The 13,682-nt window shown below is 57.2% G+C and overlaps 1 protein-coding gene and 1 long non-coding RNA gene across 2 annotated transcripts in view; both read right to left on the bottom strand.

Moving 5' to 3' along the window:
* The window catches only part of LOC105472715 (uncharacterized), a 28,920-nt gene extending 28,082 nt beyond the window's left edge, over nt 1-838 (bottom strand). Inside the window, exon 1 of the long non-coding RNA XR_011622801.1 lies at nt 594-838. This is a non-coding gene — a long non-coding RNA (uncharacterized lncRNA). The remainder of the gene's footprint in view (nt 1-593) is intronic.
* A 6,188-nt stretch (nt 839-7,026) lies between these two features.
* LOC105472714 (oligodendrocyte transcription factor 2) lies at nt 7,027-10,419 on the bottom strand. Its single transcript, XM_011726230.3, has 2 exons — nt 10,213-10,419; nt 7,027-9,421 (listed from the first exon to the last, which is right to left on the bottom strand). The coding sequence occupies exon 2, from the start codon at nt 9,358-9,360 to the stop codon at nt 8,389-8,391; it is 972 nt and encodes a 323-aa protein (XP_011724532.1). The 5' UTR covers nt 9,361-9,421; nt 10,213-10,419; the 3' UTR covers nt 7,027-8,388.
* Between the last annotated feature and the right edge of the window lie 3,263 nt (nt 10,420-13,682).

Below are 13,682 nucleotides of genomic sequence, written 5' to 3'. Positions count from 1 at the left end.
AAGGACTCAGGTCTGGGCCAGGTGTGGTGCCTCATGCCTGTAATCCCAGCACTTTGGGGGACCAAGGTGAGTGGGTCACCAGAGGTCAGGAGTTTGAGATCAGCCTGGCCAACATGGTGAAACCCTGTCTCTACTAAAAATACAAAAATTAGCTGGGCATGGTGGCGTGCACCTGTAATCCCAGTTACTTGGGAAGCTGAGGCATGAAGATGGCTTGAACCCAGGGCAGGGTTGCAGTGAGCTGAGATCGTGCCCCTGCACACTCCAGCCTGGGTGACAGAGTGAGACTCCATCTAAAAAAAAAAAAAAAAGACCCAGGTCTGTTTTCCATGTAGAGCATGGGCCCTCCTTGTCCATGACGCAATGCAAAGGATATTCCCAGAGAACTAACTGTGCATCATGCTCAGCACCAGGCACCCTAGGACATGCAAAGGTGAGAACAGAGGCCTTGCCTTGCGTTGCGGGGGTTTGGGAAGTGGACCTTGTACAGAACTCAGGAACAGTGCTGAGTTGTTCCTTGGGACCCCAAGGCATACAGACCCCTTGTGATGCTTCAGGACAGGTCATATCACCCAGAGTAAGAGAGACCATACCTTGTAGGACCGCCGAGAAGATTCAATGGGATGACACTCATGCGATCAGGCATCTTCTTCTGCTTAGTTGGGCATGCTTGGTGTGCCAGGTTCTCCCTCTCAAGCCGGATGGCCTGTGAAGACGGTACTAGCATCACCCCTACTTTACAGATAAGGAAGCCAAGGCTTAGAAAGTTCATGTCTCTTGTGCAAGGTCACTCCACTGACAGAGCTTGGCCAAGGCAGCATACCACCCCACACCCAGCCACCTCTTCATGGTCTCCATGGTGACTGCCCCACTGTGACCTACACATTCTTGGCTGCTTGGGTTGGGGGAGACTCAGCTGTGGGAGTCCACACCCAGCAGCAGCTGCACTCTAGGAAGGCCCTTGGGTCCAGGGCATCCATTCACTGCTGGGACCAAGCACAGGGCGACTCCTGGGATGTTTCATTTAATCCTCACAGCAACACAGTTGTCAGGTGCTATTGTTAATTACTCTATTTACATAAGAAGAGATGATCAGTAAGGTCTGATCACTGTAGGTCTGATCACCTGGATCACTGTAGTATCAGGGCTTTGGTCTGAATCCAGCTGCCCTGGATAGAATCCAAGTACTCACCAGCCTTTAGGCCTGTGTCCCCCATCAATGAAGAATTCAGGACTTTTACACTTCCGCCTTGTTCCCCACACTCTCCAAACCTCCTGACTTGCACTGTGCCATTCGTTCATTCATTCATTTTTTTTCTGAGCCCTTATATCTAGCAGGTACCCTGAAGGTACAAGGATGTCCAAACCACAGTTTCCACCCTAGGGAAGCCCCACAACCAAAGACAACTCCTTTCTAGAACTGTCTAAACTCCACTTTAGCAGAGGCCAGTGAATTCCCTTAGTGCACACAGGACATATTGAGGAGGGCTGTTCTCAACCATCACAGCTTCCCTTCCAGCAGGGGCTCCCAGGACCTCTGCGCTGAGGTGGACCAGGACACCCAGAGGGCTCGGGTATTAGGGCAGAGCCTGATCGGACCACGGAGCTTCCAAGATCACCCATTATGGCTCTATTCTACAGTTGAAACAGGTTCAGAGCTTCGGAGAGGCCACTCCAGCCCTGTTCTGAAAAACAAGCTTCTACTGCCAAATCTGAGGATGAAGGAGAGAGAATTGCTCATGATCCTGTTTGAACTGCATTGTACCTGTGGCCCTTGCCCGGAGCTCCAGAACTTTTGCCTAGAAAGCGGAGGTGTCCGAGAGCCAGAGCCGGGCTGGTCCAGGAGGGAGGCAGAGGAAAAGGCGAGACCCGGCATACAAGGCTTAAAAGCCAGGGTAGGGTGGTAAACCAGGATGCTTGCGGCCCAGCGACACTGGGTCACAGGGCCTCCAGGACTCAGCAGGGCTCAGGAGGGCGGGAGGGAGGGGGTCCAGAGAGGCCTCTGCTTTGCAGTTCCAGGCCCTCGCGTGTGCAAGCACCGGTGTGCGTGGATCTGTGAGCGCGAACTCGGGTGCGTGAGTCCCTGTGCGAGAGCCTGTGCACGTGGACTCAGGTGTGTGGAGCTGGTGTGCAAAAACCCTTAGCGGGTCTGTGCTTTTGGACTCGGGTGCATGGACCTGGGTGCTCCTTGGGCGGCTGTTTGGGCCCCATAAGCATGTAGGCGGTTCTGGAGAGCTCTGTGTGCCTCCTTCTTGGGGGACCTCCAACCCCTCCCACAACCAGTGGACGGATTGTGGCCGCACCGACGCTGCAATGTCGCCAAAGGAAAACTGCGCGCGTCCAAGCCAGCTGCTTCAATCCTGGCGGGTGCGGGCCTCGCCGGGGTCTCCAGCCGGTGGGGTGGGCCTGCGGAGCCCTACCACCCCTCCGCACCAGTCTCCCGTTAGCCTGTGCGGGGTCCGGGAAGCGAGGGCCGGAGAGGACACTAGCGCGCAGTTCAGAGCGGTTCCTTGAGCAGTCTTCCCCCAGAGTTGCAACGTGGCTGCCCGAGGACCCCAAATAAAGACGCGGCCTCCTCACCCAGAGCCCTGCCAGATCGTCCTGGTGGACTGCGCCCGCTTTCAGGGTTTGCAAACTGAAGACCCGCTCGCGTGTCTTCAGAGCTCTCGGCGTGCTGTAAAGGAGGGTCTGAAGTACCCCCGGCAGGAGAGCGCGCACTCGCAGCAGCCGCGGGACTGGCGCAGGTATCATCCTGGTCCCTGCAGGCCTTTCAGTTGGCGACCCTTTTCCTAGTGACTGCCCGAGGTGTGGAAGACACAACGGGGCAGGGGATGTGGCCCGGGATTCCGGCTGCGGTCCCAGGCCGGCAGGAGCGGCAGCTGTCTTGGCACTAACGACGGTCCCTCGCGGGGAGCGCGGGCCGCCCTAATGAGGCTCCGCCGTGGCTCACCTGCTCCGACCCTTCTTTCGCCCGCCCGCGCGCCCACCGGCGCCTGCTAATTGCTAAAGCCTGTGAGCCCCGCCCGCCGCCCAGATGGGGGAGTCGGGGACAGATGGGGTCCAGGCATGGGGGGAAGCACTAGGAGCGCCACCTAAGGGGGCCGGGGTGGGGGACAGGGGGTGGTAGCAGAGGATTCCCGAGGCGGCAGCTGAGCCAGAGTCGGGACTGCTGGAGTGCGGGCCAGGTGGCCTCTTGGGGTGGGCCCTGGATTGCAACAACCTTGCCACCTTCCTTTACTGGCTGTGTCCCCTGAGCGAGTCACTTACTCTTTCTGTGCCTCAGTTTCCTTACTTGTAAGACAGAACAATAATAGCACCCTCCTCAAATGGTTGTAGTGAGAATGGAATGAATTGAGGCTCTCGAAGCTCTCTGTGTCCTGCCTTATCCCGGCTAAACCTCAGTCAACGCTAGCAGCCTCCTCTCCCAGCCTCCTCCACCTATTAATATCCCGTGTTCCCTGGAGGTTCAGCCAGGCCCTGACTCCCTCCTCCCAGCTTTGCCTCTTCAGTTCCTCGCTGCAGCCCTCCACCCCCACCCTCTTCCACAGACAAGCAGCCAGTAGCAATCACTGGGCCCTTAGAGGAGAGATAGGGAATAAGGATGTAGCTGTGGGTGATCCCCATCTCTGCCCTGCCTAGAATGGGCTCCTCACTGACAGGGAGTTGGGGCTTAGCCCCTGGGATATAGCCCATGAGCTGCTGGCTGCCTCCAAACCAGGGAGTGGCCATGCTCCCCCATGCTGTCCCACATCCCTCTCCCTAGTCAGGATGGAACTGAATACAGCAACCACTGCCGTGAACAGCCTGGCTTGATTCTGGCTTCCCTTACAGTTTTGCAGAGACTATAAATAAATGGTCACTCTCGGTGTAGGGCCCTTGTCAAAGACCTTATAACCCCTACTGGTACTATGGGGGCGCTTGTGGGGGGAAGGTGATACTGGGCACAAAATCTGTAATGAAAGTGTAACTTAAAATGACATGGCAGGTGGAGGGGGACTCCTTTGCCCCCTCCTAGATGAATTTCTCGGAAGCATCAAGGTGAATACTCAGTAGAAGTCCAGACAGATTGCTAGGTAGATTCTGCCCCAATGGGAGACAGACATTTTCCACCACTGGAGTAGTTTTATCCATAAGAGCATCTAGGGGGCTTTAAAATTCAATGCTCTGGCCCAGGAGCTCCTCACTGATCCCAGTCTGGGAATGAGAAGGGCAGGCTCCTGGTGGATGACTGTCAGCCCCAAATCACCATAGGTGTCCTTAGTACCCATGTCTTCCTACAGCCACATTAGAATCCCTGGCCTCACTGGGAGTGTGACACCTCTGTGGGTTCGCCTCACTCCTCTGCTCACTGCCTGTCCCTGAGGTGCAGAATTCCAACTCCATGAGCATTAGAGGTGAGTCCTTCAACACTGAGTCCAGGAGAGTGTCATTTCTCTGCGGCTCCTGCCCATGTGAGAGAGTGAGGAGCCCAGGGACAATGCCCTAGAGTGCTGAGGCCAGAGGAGGAGGCTCGGGTTCTGCCCACTGGCCCCTCAACCTCTGGTCAGCTGAGCTCCCAGGTTCTTTTCGTTCGTTCTTTCTTTCTTTCTTTTTTGACAGAGTTTCATTCTTGTTGCCCAGGCTGGAGTGCAGTGGCACAATCTCGGCTTATTGCAACCTCCACCTCCTGGGTACAAGCAATTCTCCCACCTCAGCCTCCGGAGTAGCTGGGATTACAGGCATGTGCCACCACACCCGGCTAATTTTGTATTTTTAATAGAGATGGAGTTTCTGCATTTTGGTCAGGCTGGTCTCGAACTCCCGACCTCAGGTGATCTGTCTGCCTCAGCCTCTCACAGTGCTGGGATTACAGCCTTGGGCCACTCTGCCCAGCCAGCTCCCAGGTTCTTAAGGAGGGTTGGGGAGTCTCAAAGACCTGGCGGGTGGTGAGTTCCTAAACTCAGAGGCTGAGAGCTGGGGCACTGCAGAGCCACACATTGGGGCTGGGGAGGAGGCTGAGCTGCAGTCCAGCCTGTTAAGAATCTCCCAACAAATGTTCCCCAGAGGGGACCTGCAGTGTGGCAGGGCAGCCTGCACCAGATCCCAGAAACTGTTACCTCTTTCCCTTCCCCTCTTGGTGAGGAGCCCATTACCAATGAAGAGCCCACCAAAGTCACAGTGGTTGCACACAGTCTCATCCTGTCCTACACCAAAGCCCAGCCACTGGCCTGAGTCCTCTACCTTGGCCCCCACCAGTCCAGGGCCACCCTCAGCGAGTAGCCACCTGCTCCTGGGGATGTGCACTGTGTGCGCTTGTGTGTGCCGCTGTCTTTCTCCTCTACATCCAGAACTGCTCCAGTCTCACCCACCGTGGTCAAGGCCCCCAGCTGGGTGCACAGTTTAGGCAGCTGGCATGGAGGAGGGCCCAAAGCCTGGCTGGACACAGCCCCTCCTTCTTTGGAGGCCCTGGTCTTGCCTGACCTGGCTGGTGGCTGGTTGCTACTGAGAGCTTGGGTGCAGGGGTGTAGGGAAAGACTTGATTTATTGCCTTTCAACAACTGTCCTATGCAGACACCAAGCACGCTCAGAGCCTGCACCAGCACACCTGCCTGGCGGTGGGTGTGAAAGAGCCAAAACTGCCATCAAGACCACTACCCCCACCGGCCAGGTTCTCAGCTCCCGCTGGTCTATGTTCCAGCCTCCTGGAGTCCCTCTGAGTGTGTCTGTGGCAGCAGCTGGACCCAGTTTTGAATTCTTTTCAAGTTTCATTTCAAATGGGATTTCAGAATAAAAACGACTAGACCCTGCCCTTCCTTCTTCTTGGATTCACATGGTGCTATTGGGGTGGTGGTGGCAGGAGGCTTTCCAACCCTCCTCAGCCCCCAGCCACTCATCCTCTCCAAATCCCTCCCAGCCTTTGCAAAAAGCCAAGCCCATTGGTGAAAAGCTAGGCCTCCAGCACCCAATCCCTGGGTGACTGCTATCCTGGCCAGAGCCTGACATTCCCCGCTGGAGGACCAGGAAGTGTCTGTCCCCTGCTAGGGGATGGAGCAGTCTTCAAGTCTAAGCAAAGGGTGCCTGCCTGTGTCAGCCAGGCTCAGCAGTGCGACTCAAGAAATGGGGTTCTGACCAGGGAAATCTTCTGCACCCCCAGATCCAGGGTGGCCAGTGGCCACCAAAAATATTGTCAGAGAGAGGGCCCTGGACCAGGGGACGTTCTTACTGTGCCCATACCCGCTGTCTTTTCAGGGGCGCATTCTCAGGCCAGCCCTGGGGTGGGGAGACTGTAACAGGATCTACCCTGGTCCTTGACCAGGAAGGCCAAAGTTTTTTTATTTCTACCCAGAATCCCTCTTCACAGCCACATCCTAAATTTGCATCGGGGGTTTGGATTGTGAGAACCCAATGGCCAAGAGGAGACAGAGGTGACCCCAGGAAGGAGCATGGAGGCCAAAGTGCTGCCAGTGCTCCTCCAGGCGGTGCGGAGCCCCTGATCCTTTGCAGTTCAAGGCGGAGGTGGCCGCTGGGGGAGGGTAGTGGAGATGGCTGAAAAGGAATGGAAGCGCTAGTGAATTCTGCACCAAGCACTCCCCAAGCGCTTTGCCGGGAACGCCACCGCTCCGCAGAACCCAGGTCAGCAGCTGAAGCCAAGGAAACCCGTAAGGGGAGGGTGGTGGCGGGAGACCGCCTCTGAGCAGAAAGGAAATAAAAATCGAGCAGTAGAGGACTCCTGAGAGCCCAGACCCCCAGCCAAAGGCGCAGCCCTCACCCTGCAAGTCCCAAAGTCCAATGCTCCGGGAAGGAAATATCCGCTTATAAAGGAACTCAATACTCAACTGAAAGGAAAGGCAGTTCCGGGTTAGGCGTCAGAAAATAGAAATAAGGACAAACAAGTTGTGAAAAACACCCGGAGGATTTGCTCGGAACATGTTTGAAAGACAATGCATGTGTGTCTCTAGTTCCAAACTGGGGGAACGATCCCCAAATCCGGCCCCAAGGTATCGCGTCCTGAACCCCTTTTCCGAATGGCACACGGATGGAAATCGCCCGAATTTACTTTAAATTTTATTTAAAATCTCAACACTCAGTCATTTATTTCGTTTTTGCAACCAAACAAGTAATAAATATTATTTAGCACTTTGTTTTTACAAAAATAAAACAGATGATACACTCTGCGAAGGTCGGTGCGATCAGAGGAAGGGTGTTACACGGCAGACGCTACAAAGCCCAGTTTGCCACGCAGGCAGCGCCGAGGCGGCTTGCACGGACGCAGGAAGCACGTGGAGGAGTTTACCATTTGTGTTAAACGTGGCAAAAATAAACCAAAATAGAGGAAAGCCGGCTTAGACTCCGGTGGGGCTGGCAGTCACGTGAACAAACAGCTTAGCATCGCGCACTTACCTCATCATTGATACATTTACACATCCAAAAAAGAAAAATTTAAAAAGCGGACAGAACCCCCAAATAACCCAAACTGTTTTCACAGCAACTGCGTCTTAATTCTGTTACATTCTTATGTACCCAAATAACCAAATCACTTTGTGCTTAGAGAAGGAAAGATGAGTCGGTGGGGTAGTTTCTATTTTAAAATAATAACTAAAATGCATCCGCCCCTGAAATCAGCAGTTTTGGGTTATTCCAATCCACAAGTGGTTGTACTCTGAATGTCTATAAACTTGCTCATACTGTTGAAGAAGGAACATCCACAGATTTATTAGAAAACCATATTCTCCCAAATCAACGAGAGACGGGGAGGAGCGCCACAGTTCTTAGAGGGTGTGGATTGACCCAGATATTGAGCTTGGATATGACCATAAGCGCTTCTGATACCGAATGCCGGCTTCCAACTAACTTGTGTTCCCTGGCCTTGGGCCAGGGGCGACCCTGGAGGGCGCGGTCGGGCGGTTGCTTCTGCAGTGCGGCTACCCGGAGTCTCCCACAGGCCAAGAAAGGAGGAAGGGGAGTAAGTCGCCAACGTGTCCCCCTCCCACAACACCCCCTCCCCCACCAAGTGCTGCCCAGGCCGAGTCTGGAAGTCAGGCCATGCTCTCAGGGAAACACGTTTTTAGAATCTTTTTCCGGAGGTGGGGGTCGGGGGTCGGATGAGTTCTAGTGAGGAATGCACACAGCGGTACCTTTTCATAAAACGGTGTCTACTGGACCAGCGCAGGTTAAAGCCAGAGAGGGTTCGATCAGGTCCCGAAGCGAACATCCCCTCACTCCTCACTGCTCTGTGCGCGACCCCATTGCTCGGGTTCGCAGATGCTGGAGTCCCCACCATCCCCCACCCCCAGTCCGTGGTCCTGCGCCCCTCCTCGCGACAGAGCTCCCGAGCCCAGCGCAGGCCAGTCCTCGCTTCCCCGCGGCCCCAGGCTCCCCTGTCGCCAGAACGCGCCGGCGCCGGTCGGCTCACTTGGCGTCGGAGGTGAGGCGCGGCAGGCTGCCGGCGCCCATGGCCGACACGTGGTGGTGCGGCGGCGGCACCTGGCACATGCTGCAGGGGCAGGGCATGCCGCCCCAGTGCTGGAAACCCCCGCTGCCCCCACTGCCGCCACCCCCGCCCCCCAGCGGGGCGGCCGCGGCAGCAGACGGAGACTTGAGTAGGCCGTGCGGTGGACGGATGGAGCCGACCGACGGCAGCCCCGAACCGGGCAGAGAGGCGCTGGACACCGCCGCAGCGGCAGCGGCTGCAGCAGCCGCTGCGGCGGCGGGCGGCAGGATGGGGTGGTGCACCGCGGGGTGATGTGCTGCGTGCGCTGCTGCTGCCGGGTGCGCGGTGGCTGCGGGCAGGGGCGCGGAGTGCGCCAGGCCCCCACAGGCCGACGGGTGGAAGCCAGCGTGGTGGCCCCCGTAGATCTCGCTCACCAGTCGCTTCATCTCCTCCAGCGAGTTGGTGAGCATGAGGATGTAGTTGCGCGCCAGGAGCAGCGTGGCGATCTTGGAAAGCTTGCGCACCGAAGGGCCGTGCGCGTACGGCATGACCTCGCGCAGGCCGTCCATGGCGATGTTGAGGTCGTGCATGCGCTTGCGCTCGCGGCTGTTGATCTTGAGACGCAGCTGCTGCAGCTCTGGCTCTGTCATTTGCTTCTTGTCCTTCTTGGTGGACGACGCGGCCGCCGACGACGTGGACGACGAGGTGCTGGACGAGGATGACTTGAAGCCGCTGCCTCCTAGCTTGTCACCAGGATGCGCGCCCGCAGAGCCCATAGCGCTGCGCAGCTCAGCGCTCAGCTCCGGCGGGCAGTCGCTCGGGGTGGACGAGGACACTGTGCCCCCAGTGAAGGCGCTGCCGCTACTGCCCTTACTCCGGGCTGGCAGAAAAAGGTCATCGGGCTCTGGCGACGACGGACGGCTGGACACCAGGCTGGCGTCCGAGTCCATGGCCCCGGGGGAGGATAGTCGTCGCAGCTTTCGCAGGGTCCTCCTTCCCTAGGACCCGAAACTTCCAGGAGAGGAGGAGAAAAGAGAGAGAATGAGAGAGAGAGAGAGAGAGAGAGAGAGAGAGAGAGAGAGAGAGAGAGAGTCAGTGAGTGAGACAGAAAAGCTGCTCCCGCCTGCGCCGCAGTACCGCAGCGCGGGGTCCCGGCACAGGTGGCCCGTGGTTCCTCGTCCCCCTCGCTACTAACTCTAGCCCTCCTTTTAGCTGCACGCGGGTACCTATAATTAAGCTCTCTTTATCTCCCCTCCGCTCTCATGCAACAGGTTATTTCAGGGAGCGTTGGTGACCCTCGGGGTGCGGGTGGCATTCTAGAGGCTTCGTGTTTTCAGTTAGGAGTGGGAAAGCTGAGTCTCTCGGGCTGGAATAAACGAGTGGGAAGTGAGGGCCTTTCTTTGGGGACGGTGGAGATCTAAATAGAGAACTAATGATTTTGTTCCCCAGACGGGTCCACCTTATCTCCATCGACACCACGCAGCAAACACACGCACACGCACAAGCACCCAGCGCCGGCGCGGGGCCCAGAGTCCATGTGCTGCGTCTGGAGACTACGGGGAGCTCACCAGCTGACTTGGGCTTGGGCAGAAAGAGCTGTTGTCGCTCCGACTTCTCGCTTTTGGCGAGGGGCATGCAGCGGTGAGTGGGGGGAGGACAGAACAGCAAAGTCGCTCTGGAGAAATGGCTCGCAGAGAAGGGATCCAGACCCCCTGTATCGGAGCATTCTGGGTCACAGCGGAGTTGAGAAGCGTCTGTCCTTGGAATCTAGACTGGGGCTGCTGGGGGGCGGGGACACTTACTGTGGATGCGATTTGAGGAGCTCGCTCCGAAAAGCCTCAGCGGAGAACCTGGCACCGGGCACTGGTGTCGCGTAGGTCTATAATAAGCATCCGCACCTTTTGGGGCTCGGCCGGTTTTTATAGCCCGGTGGCAGCGGAGACGGCAGCAGCGGTGGCCGGGGCGGGGGCGGGGAACAATGTGCGTGTCCTGGAGGGGCTGCCGCGCCAATGAGCTGGGCCCGCCGGGGGGCTGGGAAGCTGATGTCATCCGGGCTAATTCCGCTCAATGAAACTCGCCAGGCCGGGCACACGCCTCCTCCCCGCGCATAACCAATGGGCGCCCGTGGCCGGGAGATTCTTAGGGAGGGACTAGAGGAGGGACCCGAGGAGGCGAGGGGGAGGAGAGGGGCGGGCTCAAGGGGGATGGAGAGGGCTGAGCGCGCTTGGGACCGGGGGAGAAAGGGAACGTAGTCAAATTTCTGTAAAAAATACGGCCACCACACAGTAAGGTTGGGGGACGGGATAATTTGGGGACCCTGCAGAGTCTAACAAACTAACGTGATGCCCCACGCAGCCGCACCTTTTGGGATGCGGTGGAAAACCCTGGCGACCCAGGATCCGGGGCTGGGGTCTCCTCCCTAGCTCTTCCTCTCTCTGGTTTCCCGCCGCCTGTTCCCATCTCACTGGCTTCATCAACACGTGGGCATTTGGCGCCCCAAATGTAAACGATGCCCAGGCACAAAGTCCCCACTTTCTTGGTGCTCTCCTCGCGCGTCTAGGAGGTGGCTGTGACTGCAGCTCCGCGGGCAGCCGGTAGCGCCCCCAGCTGGGGGCAGGGCCTTGAGGGGCAGAGGGCGGGCAAGGAGGGAGGGGACGGACTTCAGAAGAGTGTTTTGAAAGAATTCACAACTCTCCTTAGGTGGAGGATGGTGTGGATACAGGGACGAGTTATTTCCGCACGGTAGCCGCGCTAGCACCAGGGCAGAGTCGTGCCTGTAGTTAAACACCCCTCCATTTGTTAGCAGGGGAGCCGGATGATAGTATTTTCAGTGTCGTCTTTGTGATCGCCACACGTCTTAGGGCAGGGGCAAGGCTGGCATCTGTAGTCCGAGCAGGGCTACGCTGTAAAAGGTTAGCAAAGAGCCTTCTGCCCCAGTCGCCTGCTCTCTGGAACTGCAAAGGGAAGTTTCAGGCCTGGGCAAGGCTTCTCCACGCTGTGGGCCAGACAGCGAGATCGAACCACTCGCGACTGCGTTGGGACATGTTTTACTGATTGCAGGCTGGCTCTAAAACCTGAAAACTCTTGACGATGAGGAATTAAGCCCGAACTGGAGAAGCACCTCACTGAAGTAGCTGAGGTACGAATGCATTCACCCATTATACAAATGGGAAGACCCAGAGACGGTCTGCAGCAAGCCTACAGAAAAAATTGCTAAGCCTTTACAGCGCCGCCCTGCTTGGACTACAGACGCTGGCGTTGGCGGTTCCTTATAGTACGGGCAGCAGCCTGTCTCCCCTAATCCCTAACCTGTTCCCCGAGCTGAATTTCTAACACCTATACATTTCGAATTCAGAAATTTGTTTCTGCAGATCTCGGATAGCTAGCACTTGACACTGTGAGCGCGCGCGCACGGGTACACACCTACAGTCTCCTAGGGAGTGTGAGGAACGTCGTGTTACTTCCGTTGTTGGGAAACTTTTACTGTGCAAGTACGGTTTTAAAAACAAGCAAACAAATAAGCACAGCAAATAACTGGACTTCAAGTAGCAAAGTTACAAAATAAACAAATATAAAAAGAAACCCACGTTATTGCCCCTAGTTCTGGGATATGTCTCCCTCTGTGGTCTACGCTAGAAGCCCAGCCGGCTCTCGCCTTCGCCCCAGTCTCGTGCCTTCTGGAACATTATTTTTCAATCCGCGTGTTTCCCAGCTGGCTCTGCAGCCATCCGTTAAATATGTATTTAAAATATGAAGAACTGAAGCGTGGTGTTATGCCGTCCAACGGTTACAAGGATGACCCATAATCGTTCAATTAGTAGAATCTGCCACTCGGACGACGCAGGGAGCGGGGGTGGGGATCAGAAAGGGCTCGGGCATTTGAAGATGCCTCCTTCGGGCCTGCCCCGCCAACAGCAGCGAGGACATGTGTGGAGGTGCGCGCTGTGGGGCCACCAGTCGGGGCGTGGAGTTGTGCGCCTGCCAGTGTAGCTAATAAACACCAGCAGGCGCAACGTGCGCCTTGGTTGCAGCCGCTGAGGTTAGCCCAGCCGCCGGCACGTGTCCCGGAACCCGATTTCTTTTTTTGTTGCTGCCCACTCGTGTCTATCCTGCGACCGACTTGCGGCGGTGAGAGCAAGCGGTCTGAGGTTCTTTGCACGCTCGGTCCAGTGGCTGGAGTTGGGAATCGGGGTGAAAGTCGAGGGGCCCGTCTTGGCACTGCGCGAGTCTAGAGCCTGGAAGGCAAAGTCCGAAGCTCTGTGCTGCTGCTGGCCCCTTCTTCACCCGGCAGCCTTCCCTCAACATCCTCCCTTCCCCAGAGTAGTTTGGGAGGTTGGGGAGATCTGTGTCGCCCCTGGGCTCCCTTAGCCCTGGTGCCAATCGGATACTGAGTACCTCTCGCTGTGTCTCCTATGCCTCCCCACCCCCTCCCAGGAATAACTAGAAATTAGATCCCAGTGCCCAAGCTCTCCCTGGTGCGTCCTGGAGGCGTCCCCAGCACTTGTCCGGGTCCTGCGCCCGGCGCCCGGGGTGGACAACCTGGGCGGGTCCCAGGCACTGTGGTTCCCACCAGCGCGCGCACGCAGCTGGGGCCCCTTCCTCCGGAATGGAGTGCTCACTTGCCGAGGCTAAGGGGCCCCGGCTCCGGGAGTTCCTGGTTGGCTCCCGCGTCCTGGTGCTGTTGGCCTTCTCCGTGTTTTTCCCTCCTCTTTGTGTTTCTCTCCCACAAAAGACCGGGTGCGTGTCGGGGCCGGCCTTTGTTGGACCGCCGGGCGGCCCGGGAGGAGCCCGTGCCAAACCGGCGGGCTCTCGCGCGGCTCCAGGGCGCAGACCTCCCACTGCTTCCTGGGTCCCTTCCCTTCTCCGAGTTCCTGCTCACATTCAGGCTGCGTCTCGGCCTGGCTGCCAAAACAGAAAGACGTTCTTGCGCAGAGCTGACCAGGGGTGGCGGCGGGAGGCAAAGGATCCCGGCACCGGAAAGCAAAGCAAAGAAAAAGGCATTACAGCCATCGTTCCTGGTCGCGAATGACAGCGTTTCACTACCAAACGTGTGCTATATGACCTCTCAGAAGTCAGAACTCTGCAAACAAATGGCGTGTCTTTCTCACAAAACAGCTCCAGGAGTCGTCCAGGGTCAGCGCGGCTGGTGAGAACCGCGGCTCCCGGGACTGGTCCAGGACAGTTCACGCTGGGTGTGGAGGATGGGTCCTGGCACTTGGCAGGTGCTTGGTAAATACTTCCGAATGCACACACGTGCAGATGTGCATGCGGA

Source organism: Macaca nemestrina, chromosome 4, assembly GCF_043159975.1.
Source record: "Macaca nemestrina isolate mMacNem1 chromosome 4, mMacNem.hap1, whole genome shotgun sequence".
Classification (NCBI taxonomy): Eukaryota; Metazoa; Chordata; class Mammalia; order Primates; family Cercopithecidae; genus Macaca; species Macaca nemestrina.
This window is presented reverse-complemented; position numbering and strand designations above follow the sequence as displayed.

Bases quoted from the DNA above. Each gene is read 5' to 3' on its own strand.
- LOC105472714 (XM_011726230.3), bottom strand. From the start codon at position 9,360: ATGGACTCGGACGCCAGCCTGGTGTCCAGCCGTCCGTCGTCGCCAGAG.